General features: G+C 41.5%; 1 protein-coding gene across 15 annotated transcripts in view; it reads left to right on the top strand.

Annotated features, from left to right (window-relative positions):
- The window catches only part of Macf1 (microtubule actin crosslinking factor 1), a 436,027-nt gene that overhangs the window by 260,491 nt on the left and 159,070 nt on the right, over window positions 1–16,466 (top strand). For 11 of the 15 annotated variants that reach the window (XM_045149524.1, XM_045149532.1, XM_045149533.1 and 8 more), the window contains 3 exons: window positions 2,059–2,194; window positions 6,973–12,036; window positions 13,596–13,745. In XM_045149524.1, the coding sequence (XP_045005459.1) occupies window positions 2,059–2,194; window positions 6,973–12,036; window positions 13,596–13,745 (5,350 nt within the window). The remainder of the gene's footprint in view (window positions 1–2,058; window positions 2,195–6,972; window positions 12,037–13,595; window positions 13,746–16,466) is intronic. The other 4 variants (XM_045149529.1, XM_045149530.1, XM_045149528.1 and 1 more) reach the window with 1 other exon arrangement.

The following is a 16,466-nucleotide window of genomic DNA, read 5'->3' as shown; positions in this document are numbered from 1 at the left end:
ATACCCCCCCCCCAAAGTGTTATTTTCTTAGAACATAGGTGATACTTGACTGTGCTTGTGGACTGATTATAGGAGGAAGAAGGACATGAGGAAGAGGTTGAAAATCATTAATGCATAGAAAGTACATTCTTAGGAATCAAAAACAGCCTTTCCTTCCCACAATGCATAACCTACAACCCCTTAGGGAATACCAGCAATCCCACTGATGAGGGCCCCCTGTGGAGTGGAGGAAGGAAGGAGGGAAAAGACGGGAGCAACACATGATACATCCATACAAAGTATGTTCTCAATAAAAAACAAAAAAACATAAAACAGGGCTGCAGAGATGGCTTAGCAGGTAAGGCACATGCCTGCAAAGTCTAAGGACCAAGGCTTGATTCTACAGGTCCCATGTAAGCCAGATGCATATGGTGGTGCATGCATCTGGAGTTCATTTGCAGTGGCTAGAGGTCTTGGTGTGCCCATTCTCTCTCTCTCTTATAAATAAATTAAAATTTAAATTTAAAAAAAAAAAACAGCTTTTTCCAGGGTTGGAGAGATTGCTTAGTGTTTAAGGCACTTGCCTGTGAAGCCAAAGGACCCAGGTTTGATTTCCCCATAATCCACGTAAGCCAAATGCTCAAGGTGGTGCATGCATCTGTAGTTCGTTTGAAGGGGCTGAAGTCCCAGATGCACCCACTCTCTCTCTCTTTGTCTCTCTCTCTGTCTCTCTCTCTCTCCCTTTCTCTCTCTGTCTCTTTCTGAAATAAATATTTTTTAAAAAGCCAGCTTTTCCTAAGAGGTATGAGGGCTGTAAGATTAGAGAAGGTGTGCATGCATGTAATTTTTTCAGCAGTGAAGCCCAAAAGTGAGAAAAGTAGTATACATCAGGGAGTATGTGGGCAGGTTAGACACCAATGGGAGCCCTTTGCACAGTGGTGGAACTTTTTTTCTCCCCCATTTGGTAGCATAGATATGGGATCACAGGGTACATTCTGCTGGGTTTTATCACATTACTGAGTGGACAGACAGGAGTAATAGTGGATCTGATTAAGAAGATATACTGTGAGGTTTGAACTCCAACAAGGAAAAGCTCAAGGTACTACAGAGGACTGATAGATTAAGAGAAAATGCAAGAGTCAAGGGAGGCTTGGGGAAATCTCAGTGAGTCCATAGATGACTTGAACATGAGTCCACATACTTCATTCTAAGAAATAATGCAGAATGAGAAAGAAGTTGCAGGATTCACCAGACTGATAAGTAAACTTCTTGGAAGAAAAGAGATGAATGGACTTGCTGACAAATATACCATGGCTTTAGTTACATATGTAATGTCTTAGTCTTTAGAAAAAGATATAAAGTAAATATTATTAAGCGGTAACAATTTGAGCTAGGCATGTTATGGCATGTCTGTAATCCTAGCATTGGGGAGGCTAAACCAGGTAGATTTGAAGTTCAAGGGTAGCCTGGGCTACAGAGTGACACCCTGGGTGGTTTAAAGTGCTTGCTTGCAAATCCTACCGAGTTCAGTTCCTAAGCCACCCACATAAATCATGCACAAAAAGTGGCCTAAGCATCTGGTATTCATTTGCAACAGCAAGAAGCCTTGTCATGCCTGTACCCATGCACACATATATGCATAAGTAACAGCAACAAACACGGTAAAGCTAGCTATGTGTGTAATAGATGAGTAAGGAGTTGTTTATAATGAAAATAGTTACAGAAGGAATAAAAATATGAAATAGTAAGATAGAATTTAATCATATATTAATAGATTGTTAAGGTCTAAGATTTCATAAGTAGAATAATTTCAAATGTTGTCAGGGTCCAAGTTTGCTATGTATGGGTAGGGTAAGGTGGAGAGAAGGTCCTTTTAGTTGAGAAGGTTGCATGATGATAAGTTATGGTTGATATAGCATTAACATCACCTATGACAATAGAAAGCTGTGAGTGACATGCCAAAGTGGTCAGTGTCCAGATAATTCATTCAAGACTGAAGAAGTAATAGTTTTAAAGAAGTAAAGTTGGCAGAATTTTTTTTTTTTCCCCTTGAAAAATCTTTAATGCTTCGTCTTCCAGGCTCTCAGAAAAAGAGAAGGGACAAATCTCTGAGCAGCTAAGTGCCCTAAACAAGGCTTACCATGACCTTTGTGATGGTTCTGCAAACCAACTCCAGCAGCTCCAAAGCGAGTTGGCGCAGCAGACAGAGCAAAAGGTATTTTTGGGTTTTGGCTTCAGATGTTAAAAGTACTACCTTCTGAATGATGTGAAAACAGCTTTGCTGATTGAGAGTCATTATCACTAGCTTTCCATGACCAGTGTGACTTTTTTTTTTTTTAACCTCACCATAGTAGCCATTTGTCTTGTGTACTTTTACTGGGGTTCCACGATGTGTTGGTCAGTCTGAAATCACCCCGAGCAGTTGGGGTAAACCCTCTGTGCCTGGCTCACTTTTTTTTTTCCTCCTGGTATTTCGCAACTAAAGACAGTTCAGGAGAACATAAATTCTATATTACATCTGGTCACAGGTCAATGAGATTATTGCCTTGCAACATTGCCACCTAAAAGCTGATGGCCAAGAATTGTGGATCTTGGAAAGAAGTTACTGTGAACTTCTTCCCTGCATACCATGAGGAGTGAGAAATGTTTGGTTTCAAAGCAAACTGGCAGGTTAACTTCACTGACTGAGACGCTGGTTCCCCTGACCCATGGTCATCCCGTCATGCAGCATCTTTACCAGTTCTCACTCCATGTTCATTTCCTGGGCCATATAAAAGTTGTTACAGATGCTGCTGGTTGTCTTAAGTTCTTCCTGGATACTTCTGTATGTTTGTACACTTAACCATATTATATACATGTGTCTCTGGGATATACGTGTTTGTTTGCCTGCTTATTTCCTATGTTGTGAAGCAATGACTAGTTTATGTTGGGAAAACTAAAGTTTATGTTCATGTGGTAATCAAATTTGGCTCAGATGATGCTTAAAATGTTGTTTAGACAAAATAGGCCTTGATTCTGGTTCTTGTATATAAATTTGTTCACCAGGAGCCAGAGTTGTAAAGACCAGAACCAGTTCAGATTTGACAGTATCTTTCCAGAAAGAATGTGCCGACACAGCACTTTCTATGTACAGTAGCCAACTTCTAGTGACTGGTTGCTTCACCATATAGGGAGTATGTGAAAAGTGTTAACAATTGCTTGCTGAGAACATCCAGTTCTCATTTTGAAAGGTGAAAAGGGGTGGGGGAGAAAGAAGGGACAAAAGACAAGCTTCTGAGCACCACTACATTGAGCATGATGTGTCCCTGTACTGTGTGTGTGTTTCATGTGAAGTATTGTTCTGATTAACTGACATCCTTGCTTACAAGTTTCACTAACCCTTTGGAGTTTAAGCACAAATGCACAAAGGGAAAAGAGGACGACCTGTTTGGGGTTCTTTTTTGCAAAAAAAAACAAACAGTCGCATGCTGGACGCTAACACCAAGCTTACACTGTGTGTGTGACACGGCTGAGCTGCTCCATAAGGCTCTCTCTCTTATCTGCCCCAGGCCTGCCCGCAACTCTGGTAAGTAGAAGCCTTTGTTTTCTTTCCTCTTCATCCTTTGTCTTTTACTGCTTATTTAGTTCAGAAAGGCTATGTTTAGTGGGACTGAAATGGATTTCTCTGTATTATTTCCCAGTTCAGTGCCTCCTGCCTACCCTCCATCTATGAAGGTGTTAGAAGGAGCTATGTAGACTGTTCTCTTTGGCTAGACTCCAGGCTTTTCTCCTGCATCAGCATTTTTTAATCTCACAGAAGAAATTAGAAATTTCAAAGCCGGGTGTGGTGGCGCACGTCTTTAATCCCAGCACTTGAGAGGCAGAGGTGGGAGGATTGCCGTGAGTTCAAGGCCACCCTGAGACTCCATAGTGAATTCCAGGTCAGCCTGGACTAGAGTGAGACCCTACCTCAAAAAAAAAAAAAAAAAAAAAATCTAAGAAGAAATTAGAAATTTCAAATGATGTTTCCCTTTGTCGTTCGATCTCCTGAAAAGGCTTTACATGGATTTTCAGAAAGGAATTTTGTAGATGATTCAAGAGTCATATATCATCAAAATTTTCTTCAATCTGTCTAAAATAGACATATACTGGATTTGGACATATGTTTTACTTCTACAAATCAAACCCTATGTTTTGAGCCAGAAAACAAAATGAGGAAAAGAAAAAAGAAATCATAGCTTAAATTGTGTGCAGTTATGCCAGTTATTCCATATGTTGGGCATATACAGTGAGTGAAGCAGTGAACCAAATCCTGTGTTCCTTTATTTTCTATGTATCCTGTAATCATCAAGCTTAAAACCCTCAGTGCAAAAAGCAGGGCGTGGCACCCTCCTTTATTCCCAGCACTCGGGAGGCGGAGGTAGGGGGATTGCTATGAGTTCAAGGCTACCCTGACACTACATAGTAAATTCCAGGTCAGCCTGAGCTAGAGTGAAACCCTACCTCGCAAAAAACAAAAACAAGGCGGGCGTAGTGGCACACAGGCCTTTAATCTTTGGGGAAACTAGCATAACAGTGTTAGGGGTATCTGAACTAGTTACGCATTTATTCGTCCTGTGCAGAAAGCTTACTGCACAGCAGGTACAGTAGTTCCTGTACGCAAAAAGGCAAAGTATGATTGGCAGTTGTTTCAACAAGATTCTGCATGAATAAAAGTTATAAAGAATTAAATAGGATACTGAAAGTAACACTGACCACAAAAGAGACAGATGAAGTCATTTAAGAAAAGAAAGATGGAGCCGGGCGTGGTGGCACATACCTTTAATACCAGTACTCGGGAGGCAGAGGTAGGAGGATGGTCGTGAATTCAAGGCCACCCTGAGACTACATAGTGAATTTCAGGTCAGCCTGGGCTAGAGTGAGACACTACCAAAAAAAAAAAAAACAAAACAAAAAACAAAAAACAATGGAGTCAGGCATGATGATGTACACCAGAGGTAGGAGGATGGCTGTGAGTTTGAGACCAGACCTAAACTCCAGTGCGTCCTAGTTCAGCCTGAGCTAGAGTGAGAACCTACCTCAAAAAAGATAACAGAAAATAAAGGGCTAGAAAGATGGCTGAACAGTTAAGGCACTTGCTTGCAAAGCCAAACAGTCAGGGTTTGATTCCCCAATACCCACGTTAAGCTAGATGCACAAAGTGGCATATGAATCTGAAGCTTGTTTGTAGCACCTGGAGGCCCTGGCATGCCTATTCTCTGTGTCTCTCATCTCATCCAAGAACATGGGCTGTCTTTCCATTTCCTAGTATCTTTAGATCTTATGCTTGTGAACTGACTCCTACGTAAGATGTACCTTTATTGTTCTTGTCTGTCCTTCTTGGAACTAACTGACAACGCAGTATAATAGCACAAGATTTAGAATCAGCCTTGATTTGTTTTTTGTTTTATTTATTTATTTATTTATTTATTTATTTATTTATTTATTTGAGAGCAACAGATACAGAAAGAGGCAGAGAGACAGAGAAAGAATAGGCATGCCAGGGCCTCCAGATCCTGCAAACGAACTCCAGATGCATTTGCCCCCTTGTGCATCTGGCTAACATGGGTCCTGGGGAATCGAGCCTCTAACTGGGGTCCTTAGGCATCACAGGCAAGCGCTTAACCGCTAAGCCATCTCTCCATTTATTTTTGTTTGTGTTTTGAGGTAATGTCTCACTGTCATCCCTTTTGGTTTTGATTGATTTATTTTTGAAATCTATTTGAAATTTTGTTACCTTGGGCATGTTACCTATGTCTTTATGTTTCATTCTTTTTTTGTTTTTTCAAGGTAGGGTCTCACTGTAGCTCAGGCTGACCTGGAATTCACTATGTAGTCTCAGGGTGGCCTTGAACTCCTGGCGATCCTCTTACCTCTGCCTCCCAAGTGCTGGAATTAAAGGTGTATGCCTCCACACCCAGCTATGTCTCATTTTCCTTAAAAATTTTTTAAATTGATTTTTAAGCAGAGATAGATAAAGAAAAGAGACACGGGATGAACACACCAGGGTCTCCAGCAACTGCAGAAGAACTCCATAAACATGTGTCACCTTGTGCATCTGGTTTTATGTGGGCACAGGGGAATCAAACTAGGGTCATTAGGCTTTGCAGGCAAGTGCCTTAACTGCTAAGCATTCTCTCCAGCTCCTGACTCATTTTCTTATCTGCAGACTTGGATTTAATATAATTGCTTTCATAAGACTATTGTGAGGATTGAATATCAATGCTTAATTAATGTAAGTGATAGCTGAGATCATAGTTGGCCATTTTAACCTGGACCAGAAGAAAAGTTACCAGTAGTGCCATAGGCAAGAGTCTTTTAATCTGTTACTTCCTTGACTGGCTCCTTCCAATTCCTAGAAGTTATTTAACTCAGCCATTGCCTTTGGAAAAGCTCACCCACAATATAACTGTCACGCTTCCCAGTCATTTGAGTAGTATGTACAGACCCATTTAATGGGATGCACAACTGTTTCATGGATGTTAGGCTGGTGAAATCTCTCATCTTATCCTGTGGAACAGTCCTGTTATACCTATCAGCAAAGATGTGCCTCTTCCAGAGTCATCTGTGTGGGTTGCAACACTGAGAAGTTGTTACATGGGGGTGAACTCTCGATTTTTGGTAACTGGTATGTGTCTGTAAGAACCTTCATGATAACTTAGTCTTAGAAATAGCTGTCTTCTGGCTTTCACTGCTTGCCATTTAATAGAGCTTATCACTCAGATATGCTTAATGCTGTCCATCATACTTCAAGTAATCTGTGAACTTTTGTCCTTATTAAACATTCTGAAGTTTAGAAAAAACATTTTTTAGCATTAACAGTGAAGCTTGCTTCAGAATATTTTCTGTGTGTTGGGGCTTATCCACACTGGGTTTTTCTTGTCAGAATTTTATATACTGTGGCTCTTTGAATGATTCAACAGTTACACTTCACCATGGTCTCTGATCAGTTTTCTTTTTAATTCTTTCTTTTAGGGTTGCAGAGCAATTGCCGGAGTGATTGACCTAGGCACAATGGAGATATTTCCTATCTTCAGAGCTATGCAAAAAGGCCTCATTGACCAAGACACAGGCCTTGTGCTCCTGGAATCCCAGGTTATCATGTCTGGCCTCATTGCCCCCGAGACCAGAGAACAACTCTCTTTGGATGAGGGCCTCGCCAGAAATATTATTAATCCCTTGATGTATCAGCAGCTCCAGGAGCTACAGAACGCCCTGTCCTTAACAAGCAGGCTTACTGAGACCAAAGGCCCTTTTTCTGTGGTGGAAGCAATTGAAAAGAAAATAATCAGTGAGAAAGTTGGACTGAAAGTCTTAGAAGCTCACCTGGCAACTGGAGGTTTCAGTCTCTCTCCCAGTGAGAACTGTACTAATCTGGAAGAGGCTTTTCGTCAAGGCCTATTGTCTGCTCAGCTTCATTCAGTGTTAGAGTCTCACCTGAGATCATCTAAAAATTTGATAGACCCTAACACAGCTGAGAAAATAGGTTTACAGGACCTGATTCAGAGATGTATTGTCCACCAGGAGTCGGGGCTCAAATTGCTGCCTGTCAAGCAGTTAGCAGGGGGAATGGTGAGCTTGAAATCAGGCCGGAAGGTTAGCATTTTCCGTGCTGTCCAGGAAGGGCTAATAGATAGGCAGGTCACTGTCCGGCTACTGGAAGCTCAGCTTTTTGCTGGTGGCATAGTAGATCCAAGAACAGGACACAGACTTACAGTAGAAGAGGCAGTAAGGCATAGTTTGATTGACCAAGATATGGCCTGTGCTATTCTCATAAGGCAGCTTCAGACAGGAGGCATTATTGACACTGTCACAGGGCATAGGGTGACAATTGATGAAGCAGTGAGCAATAATCTAGTAGCTGCTAAGATTGCCCTTGTGATTCTGGAATCCCTCTGGTCATTCATGGGATTCCTATGGCCTGACTCTGGAGAGATCCTCCCAATTACAGATGCTCTAGAACAAGGTATTGTGTCTACTGAATTCGCCCATAAAATCCTGAGTAATCGACAGCATATTGAGGCTCTTTTTCTACCAACAACCACTGAGATTTGCTCCTGGAAGAAGGCAATAGAGAGTGGTGTCTTGGATCATGATCTTGCCAATAACTTAAGATCAATCTGTATCCCAGATGTGATGCCTCATATGCAGTTGGCTGACTCTTCAGAGCAAAACCAACCATGCTTTACTCCTGGAGCACCACCTGTATCATGTAGCAAGGACCAAACTGAGGGCAAAAAGCTATTGTTTCAATTGATGACTCACAGCTACATTAATGTGCAGAATGGGCAGAGGCTGCTGCTTTTGGATCAAGAGCTGATAGAGACACTGAGATCCACAGATGAATCTCAAACAGGTCCTCCAGAAGTGTTTGGAATTCAACATCAAAGACTAGATACTCCTGGGGAATTGCAAGATTCAGATGATGGAAACATCCCCCAAGTTTTTGGTGATACGTGCACTGTGAAGAATCATGAGGAAGATGTATTTGCAAGAGAGCAAAAAGTGATTACTACAAATGTTGACACCTTCAAATTCATAAATGGTAACTTAGAGTTGCAGAGGCAGTTGTTAGGAACTAAAAAGGAAGAACAAACAGAAACCCCTGTAGGAGAACATGTCCGCATAGGACCTCTCCTGGCAGTGCCTCCTGAGGAAGCTGAGCGTGAGCTCTCAGTGACTAACAAAAGTCTTTTTTCTATTGAGAAAACAGAAGAATGGGAAGATCCTACAGAGACTTCCTTCACTTGTCAGGAAGAACACACAAAGACTTTTAAGACTGAATACATTCAAAGTGAAAATAGAAAGCCTCTCATAACATCCCAAAGCAAAAAGTCACAATCTCAGGTAGAAACATCTCTAAGTTTAAAATCCAAATTTAAGATAGGAAACAGTGGGAATTTTAATTCCAGGAAAAAAGAGACAGAATTAAATGAAACATTTTTTGCTAGGGATGGCCAGAAACAAAACCAAGGACAAAGTGTTACAGATGTTCATGTGGTAATGTCAGAAAAGAGGGGCACTGATGCTAGTGAAACTTCCTTGTGTAGGCTTCCATCTGAATTGCTTAAAGAAGCTTCCTTAATTACATTATCTGCACAGCTACTAGATGGTGGTATCTTTCATGAAGAAACAGGTAAGAAACTCTTACTAAATGATGCAGTAGCCCAAGGCATTGTGCCCAGCCACACTGCTGTGAAACTTATGGAACAAATGAACATGTTTCGGGGCTTCTTTGACTCTCAGACCCATGAATCTTTGACAACTGAAGAAGTCATTGATGAAGGTCTAATGGATGAGAAATTGTTACATAATGTTCTGATGGCAAACAAAGTTATCAGTGGAGTCTTGGATCCCCGTACCCACTCACTGTGCTCTGTGAAGGATGCAGTTGCATCTGGACTTATTAACAAGGAAACAGCCACCAGAATTTTAGAGGGGCAGGTGGTGACTGGTGGAATTATTGACCTGAAACGAGGCAAAAAAGTTTCAGTAACGTTAGCCTCAAATCTTGGGTTGGTGGACAGTGCTGACCAGGTAGAGCTTATAAATCTGGAAAAGGCATGCAAAGGCAAAGGTACTGAAACAGCAGTTAGGGAGAGATTAATGGGTCTACAAATGGAAATAACAGGACTCTTGGACCCCGATAGTAAAGCTCCTTTAACAGCTTTGCAGGCCATTGATAGAGGTCTTTTAGAGAGAGAGGAAGTCATTCATTTGTTGACTAAGCAGGTAGCAGATGGAGGTATCATTCACCATGTATCTGGGATGCGTCTTTCTGTTGATAATGCTGTAAAACATGGCTTAATTTGTGAAGATATAGCCAAGCAACTCAAAAAAGTTGAGAATTTAAACTATTGCCAGTTTATTCATCCTGAAACAAGGGAAACTCTTTCCTTCCCTGAGGCCGTAAAATTAGATCTTATTACCCCAGAGTTGAAAAGAGAAATCCAAGAAATTCAGGCCTTTTGTAGAAACTTTGTAGAGCTCATGTCTGGCCAGAGATTGATGTTGATGGACGCTAACAAAGAAAACAAAGAAGAACCATTCACTGATAGGGCAGTACTGCTCTCAGGAATGGATTATGGGGTTGTAGATCCTGAGAATCACAGAATTGTTCCCTATTCTGAATTGATAAAGAAATGTAAGATTGATATTGAATCTGGGCAGAGATACTTAGAAGTAATTCCATTCTCAGATGTTAAAGATGAGGTGAGCAACAAACCACTAACATTATCTGAAGCAATTCAGCGTGGAAAAGTAGACCTTACATCTACAATGAAAGTTTTGGAAGCTCAGGCAAACACCGGTGGAATTATAGATACAGCCACAGGAAAAAGATTGACATTGGCATCAGCTTTGGAACAGAAACTATTGAATGAAAACATGGCCAGAATTATTGCATCTCACCAGATGTTAAATGGAGGAATTATTGATATATATGATGGTCAACGAGTAACTGTACAAGAAGCTGTTGAGAACAAATTTATCAGCCCTGAGTTGGCAGCTATGATCCAGCCAGATACATTAGGACCTGGGGACTATAGGGCCAGTACTGAAAAGCAAGATGGAACTGGAGCACATGAACTAAAGGAATTAGAGGACAAGAATCAAGACAAGGGAAAAGCTTCCCTGGGGGCTAAAGAATCGGCCAGCACCCTATGTCCTGGTGCTCTTAAAGGTAAATCCTCAGGCCAAGTTTTGGTGACCCATCCTCACTCAGAAGCTTCAAAAAAACCCAAACAGGCGTCTAGAAATCTGATGGGGGAAAGTATAGATGTAGAGCAGGAAAAGGTAGTAACACAAATAAAAATGTTTTCTCATGAAAAGATGTCAACTTCAGGCCTAGATGCTGAAAAAGCAAGTGAAATTCAAGGGAAAAGGATTTCAAAAATTCACGAATCACATTGTGACGCATCAGGTAAACCATCAAGTGAGCCGTCAATGAGTGTCCAGGGGAAAAGTGAGAGAGAGAGAAGGGAAGTATTTGTAGAAGAAAGTGTCAAGACAGCTGGCAAACCAGCTATCGTTTCTGAAGAAAAGTTGAACCAGGGAACTGCAATTAGTGATGAACATAACCCCAGTATAGACCAGTCTATGGAAAGGATTGCAAATGAAAAGGGGAAAGAAGCTGATGGAGAAAAGAGCTTTTTTATTATTAATAAGATTGTGGACTCCTCTTCTCATATGATGCCCGAAGACGTTTCTATGAGAAATCAAGATGCTTTACCATGCTTCAGCACCACTCAGATCAGTGAAGGGGAAGTAAAAAATGTTAACATCTGCTTGACTTTAAAACCAGGAGAAAATTTATCTCAAGAAATTACTAGTAGAGCCCAGAGGGAACCATTCTCTTCTCTAATCCCAAGATCTAAAAGATTACACTATCAGGAATCTCATGAAGGATCACAAGTTACAAATATACCCCAAAGTTCCACAACAGATAAGTCTAACCAAGGACCTACCAGGCAGGAAACCAAAGATAAGACTTTTCCATCTATAGATTGTAAAGAAAAGTCATACCCGGAAGTGCCTTTGGACTCTCCAAGAGCTTGTAAATGGAATGAAATCACAGTTACCGGCATAGATGCAAAAGAAATTAGTCATCTTGAATCCTTGGACAGAAAAGGTCTTCATCAGGATAGCAAAAGTGATCATGAACTTTGTGGAAGCTTCAAAACTAAAACAGCAACAACTCAGGAAGCAAAATTTCTGGGAATGGCAGACAGTATAGGTACATGTCCAGAAGCAAGGTCTCTTGAAGGCATAGTGACTCAGAGAGGTCCCAGAGCCTTGGGATCCCTTCTGCTAGAGAGACTGTCCAAAGATACATTGCAGAAAGAGAGGCCAGGGCAACAAGATGCTGTCATTAGTCCCACTATTTCAGAAATCAATGAAGAAATGGTCATGTCCCAGGCATCAGCAGTGAAAACGAATGAGAAGACGTCACAGGAAAAGCACAGAGAGATCCTTAGCAATGAACCAATTTACTTCCTTGCTGTACCTGGGGGAAATCCTGAGCCCTTCCAAGCAACTCAGGTAAGTATCCTTATGTCCCTCTGTTGGTTTGTTTGTTTGTTTGTTTTGAGAGAAAGACAGAGGGGGAGAGAGAGAATGGGCGAGCCAGGGCTTCCAGCCACTGCAAACGAACTCCAGACACGTGCGCCCCCTTGTGCATCTGGCTAATGTGGGACCTGGGGAACCGAGCCTCAAACCGGGGTTCTTAGGCTTCACAGGCAAGCGCTTAACCGCTAAGCCATCTCTCCAGCCCCAGTGCTTCATTTCTTAACTGGATACCAAGTTCATATATATATATATATATATATGTGTGTGTGTGTGTGTGTGTGTATGTATAAAATTGTTACACATGTACTAGATTATTCACTAAGTTACAACTTTATCATCATCTTTGTAATATAATTGTTGGGAAATTATGCATTAACTCTGAATGTCTTTATGAAGTTTCTTTTTTGGTGACCATTGTACCCAGGGCTTGGTATATAGTGCTATTCTATGGAGCTCTAGCCCAAGCCCAAGAGTGTAAAAATTAGAAACATTGAAGCCAATTTGAAATGCTGGGATGATGCCGGTTGGTGTCATACAAACTTTTGGAATGTTTTTACATAGTCCTTGTCCATTGATAAGTAAAAGCTTCTATTCTCTGAGTAAGTTAATAAAATCATGTGTCTGCCGGACATGGTGGCACATGCCTTTAATCCCAGAACTCCGGCAGCAAAGGTAGGAGAATCGCTGTGAATTAGAGGCCACCCTGAGAATACAGAATGTAGGTGAGCCTGGGCTAGAGTGAGACCCTACCTTGAAAAACAAAAAAACAAACAAACAAAAAATCACGTGTCTGTTGTTTGGAAGGGACTCAAACAAAATAACATTTAATTCTATCTTATTGTAAAAATTGCTTGTTTCCAGCCAGGTGTGGTGGCACATACCTGTAATCCCAGTATTACTGAAGTGTAAATAGGAAGACCAAGAGTTAAAGGTCAGGCTGGAGAGACGTCTCAGCTGTTAAGGCTCTTGCCTACAAAGCCTAGTGACCCTAGTTCGAGTCCCCAGTGCTTATATAAAGCCAGATGCACAAAGAGGTACCTGTATCTGGAGTTTGTTTGTAGTGGCTGGATGCCCTGGTGGGCTCATTCTTTCTCTGTACCCTCACCACCCCATTGCAAATAAAGAAATAAAATAGAATTTTATATGTTAAAGGTCATCCTTGGCTATATAGTAAGTTCAAGGCCAGCCTAGGCCACATAAAACCTTTCCTCAAGCCAGGAGTGGTGGTGCACCCCTTTTATCTCAGTGCTTGGGAGGTAGAGGTAGGAGGATGTCTGAGAGTTCGAGGCCAGCCTGAGACTACATAATGAATTCCAGGTCAGCCTGGGTTAGTGAAACCCTACCTCAGAAGACAAAAAAAAAAAAAAAAAAAAAAAGAAAAGAAAAGAAAGAAATGTTTGTTCAAAACAACAACCCCCCCAAAAAAAAATGCTGATTTCTATTTGTCTAACAAGAAACCGTGCTTGCCTGAAAGATTGACCTAAAGGGATTGACTTGAATGGGGTTTTTTGTTTGTTTGTTTGGTTCCACAGAAAGTCTTTAACCGGCGACTTTGTTTAGAACACGATGAAAAGTTAGTGTCCTATCTGTCTCGGTTACGGGGCATTGAAATGAGGTGCAAACAGATTCAACCTTTGGAGCTTAATGGGGCAGAACTGCAGGATATGCTGTGTCAGGCCAAGGTACGTTTACAGAGACTCATTGGCACATTGGCTTCAAGGCTGCCTCTCTGAAGAATTCAAGGCTGAAGAGAACCTGCTTGGTTCTCTATTCCAATGGAAATAGTCTCAGACCTCTTGCTAGAAGTACTAGTTACTTTTCTTGTTGCTGTGACAAAATGGCTTACAAATTTTTTTTAATGAAGGAAGGGTTTATTTGGCTCACAGCTTGAGGATATAATCTATCACAGTCAGGAAGTTACGGCAGTGGGAACATGAGTCAGTTAGCCACATGGCATCCACAGTCAAGAAGCTGAGTGCAATGAATGCTGGTGCTCAGCTTGTTTTCTCCTTTTCATTCATTCTGGTCCCTGAGTCTGTGGAATGATGCTTTCCACATTAGGGGTGGGTTTTCTTATCTCCATTAGCCTAATCTAGACACTCCTTCACAGATATGCCCAGGGATTTTTCTCTTAGATTATAGATTAGATTATAGATCCTGTTAAAATGACATCACACTAGGTAGTTATGAGATGGGCTTATTTATTTATTTTGTGTGTGCATGTGTGTGGTATGTTTTGGTGTGTGTGCAGATGCTAGAAGAGAATGTTGGGTATCCTCTTATCTCTCATCTCCATATCTCCTTGTGATGGGACTCCCATCAATGGGTCTCCTACACACTGGGGTTATAGGTATGCATGGCCATGCCCAACTTTTTATGTGGGCTCTAGGGAGTTGAACTTGGTAGTCTCCTGTCTGAGAGGCCCTCATGCTTAATCAGCAAATGCTCTTAATCACTGAGCCATTTCTCCAGTCCAGGAAAATATTTTTAACAATTTGTGGTAGTTATGGTTGCTTACACCTGTAATCCCAGCATATTTGGGAAGCTGAGACAGGATTGCTGCAAGTTTGAGGCTGACCTGGGCTACTTAATGAGTTCTCTACCAGCCTGGGCTAACAGTAAGCCCTGCCTATATACATGCATACATACCAACCACTCACCCACCAGTCTATAAACTTAGATAAGTGTGGTTGTACAGCTGATGCATGAGGATCAAGAGTTTGTTTCCTTTTCTCACTCTAGCTCAAGCTGACCTGGAATTCACTATGTAGTCTAAGGGTGGTCTGGAACTCATGGTGATCCTCCTACCTCTGCCTCCTGAGTGTTGGGTTTAGAGGCATGCACCACCACTCCCAGAGTATCAAGAGTTTTTCTTTAATGTCAATTTTTTTCTTTTGGTTTTTCCTTTTTTAATATTTTATTTTATAAAATAACAAATAAATAATATTATATTTTATAAAAATAATATTTTATTTATTTGGCAGAGAGAGAGAGAATGGGCATGCCAAGGCCTTCAGCCACTGCAAACGAACTCCAGACACGTGCACCCCCTTATGCATGTGGTGGGTGCTGGGGAATTGAACCTGTGTCCTTTGGCTTTGCAGGCAAACACCTTAATAGCTAATCCATTCCTCCAGCCTGGATCAAGAGTTTTTTATGCCAGGCGTGGTGGCACACGCCTTTAATCCTAGCACTTGGGAGGCAGAGGTAAGAAGATCACTGAGAGTTCCAGGCCACCCTGAGACTACATAGCTAATTCCAGGCCAGCCTGGACCAGAGTAAGAACCTACCTTGAAAAAAAAAAAAGAAAAGAAGAAGAAGAAGAAAAAACAAAAAAGAGTTTTTTAAGGCCAGGGCTGGAGATAATATTCAGTGGTTAAGGTTCTTGCCTGCAAAGCCTAATGATCTGGGTTTGATTTCCCAGTACCCACATAAAGCCAAATGCTCAAAGAGGTGCATGTATACAGAGTCATTTGCAGTAGTTAGAGGCCCTGAAATTAAAAAAAAAAAATTTTTTAAGAAGACTAAGGCCACCCTGGGCTATTCAGTGAGACCATCTCCCAAAAATAAGGAGGGGAGGGAGAGAGAGAGATTGGAGAAAAGGAAGAAGAGAATGAATGAGAATGAAAACAAGGGGGAAAATAGCAATAAAATTCTTGGTTAGAAAGCAAGTGGATGAAGAGGTTTACTTCAGCCAAGCCAGGAAAATTATGTCCTAAAATTCAGAGGGTAGGTAAAGAACAATCTGAGCTATCTTGCAGAGCTCCCAAAGCTACCAGAGAGGTAGCACTAGAAAACAGATGAACATACACATGCAAACAGGGTGTAATTTGTTTAAAGTCTGCTTAAGAAGCAGCCAGGAGCTAGAAAGATGGCTTAGTGGTTAAGGCACTTGCCTGCAAAGCCAAAGGACCCAGTGTCAATTCCCTAGGGCCCATATAAAGCCAGATGCACAAGGTGGCACATTTGTAGTAGTAGTTAGAGGCCCTGGTACTGCCATTCTCTCTCTTTCTCTCTCTCATAAATAAATAAAAACTAAAATATTTTTTAAAGCCAGGCGTGGTGTCACAGGCCTTTAATCACAGCACTTGGGAGGCAGAGGTAAGAGGATTGCTGTAAGTTCAAGGCCACCCTGAAACTACATTGTGAATTCCAGGTCAGTCTGGGCTAGAGACCCTACCTTGAAAAAAAGAAAAAAAAAATGTCAGGCCTGCTGACTCCCATCTTCCTTCAGTAGCCTGCCACCTGCACATACTCCTTTCCAGCAGAAGACTAGAGGTTTGTCCTCTAAAAAGTAGCCCCGTGTTTTAGACCAGGCAGAAAGCCATAGCTGAAGGCAAGCCTTCTATTCTGAAATCAGTAGGATTAGATGAAAGCCTTAAACTTCATGTTCATTCTACCTC

The sequence above is a fragment of the Jaculus jaculus genome, chromosome 5 (genome assembly GCF_020740685.1).
Source record: "Jaculus jaculus isolate mJacJac1 chromosome 5, mJacJac1.mat.Y.cur, whole genome shotgun sequence".
Classification (NCBI taxonomy): domain Eukaryota; kingdom Metazoa; phylum Chordata; class Mammalia; order Rodentia; family Dipodidae; genus Jaculus; species Jaculus jaculus.
Note: the sequence above shows the minus strand (reverse complement) of the source record. Positions and strands in the feature narration are given on the sequence as shown.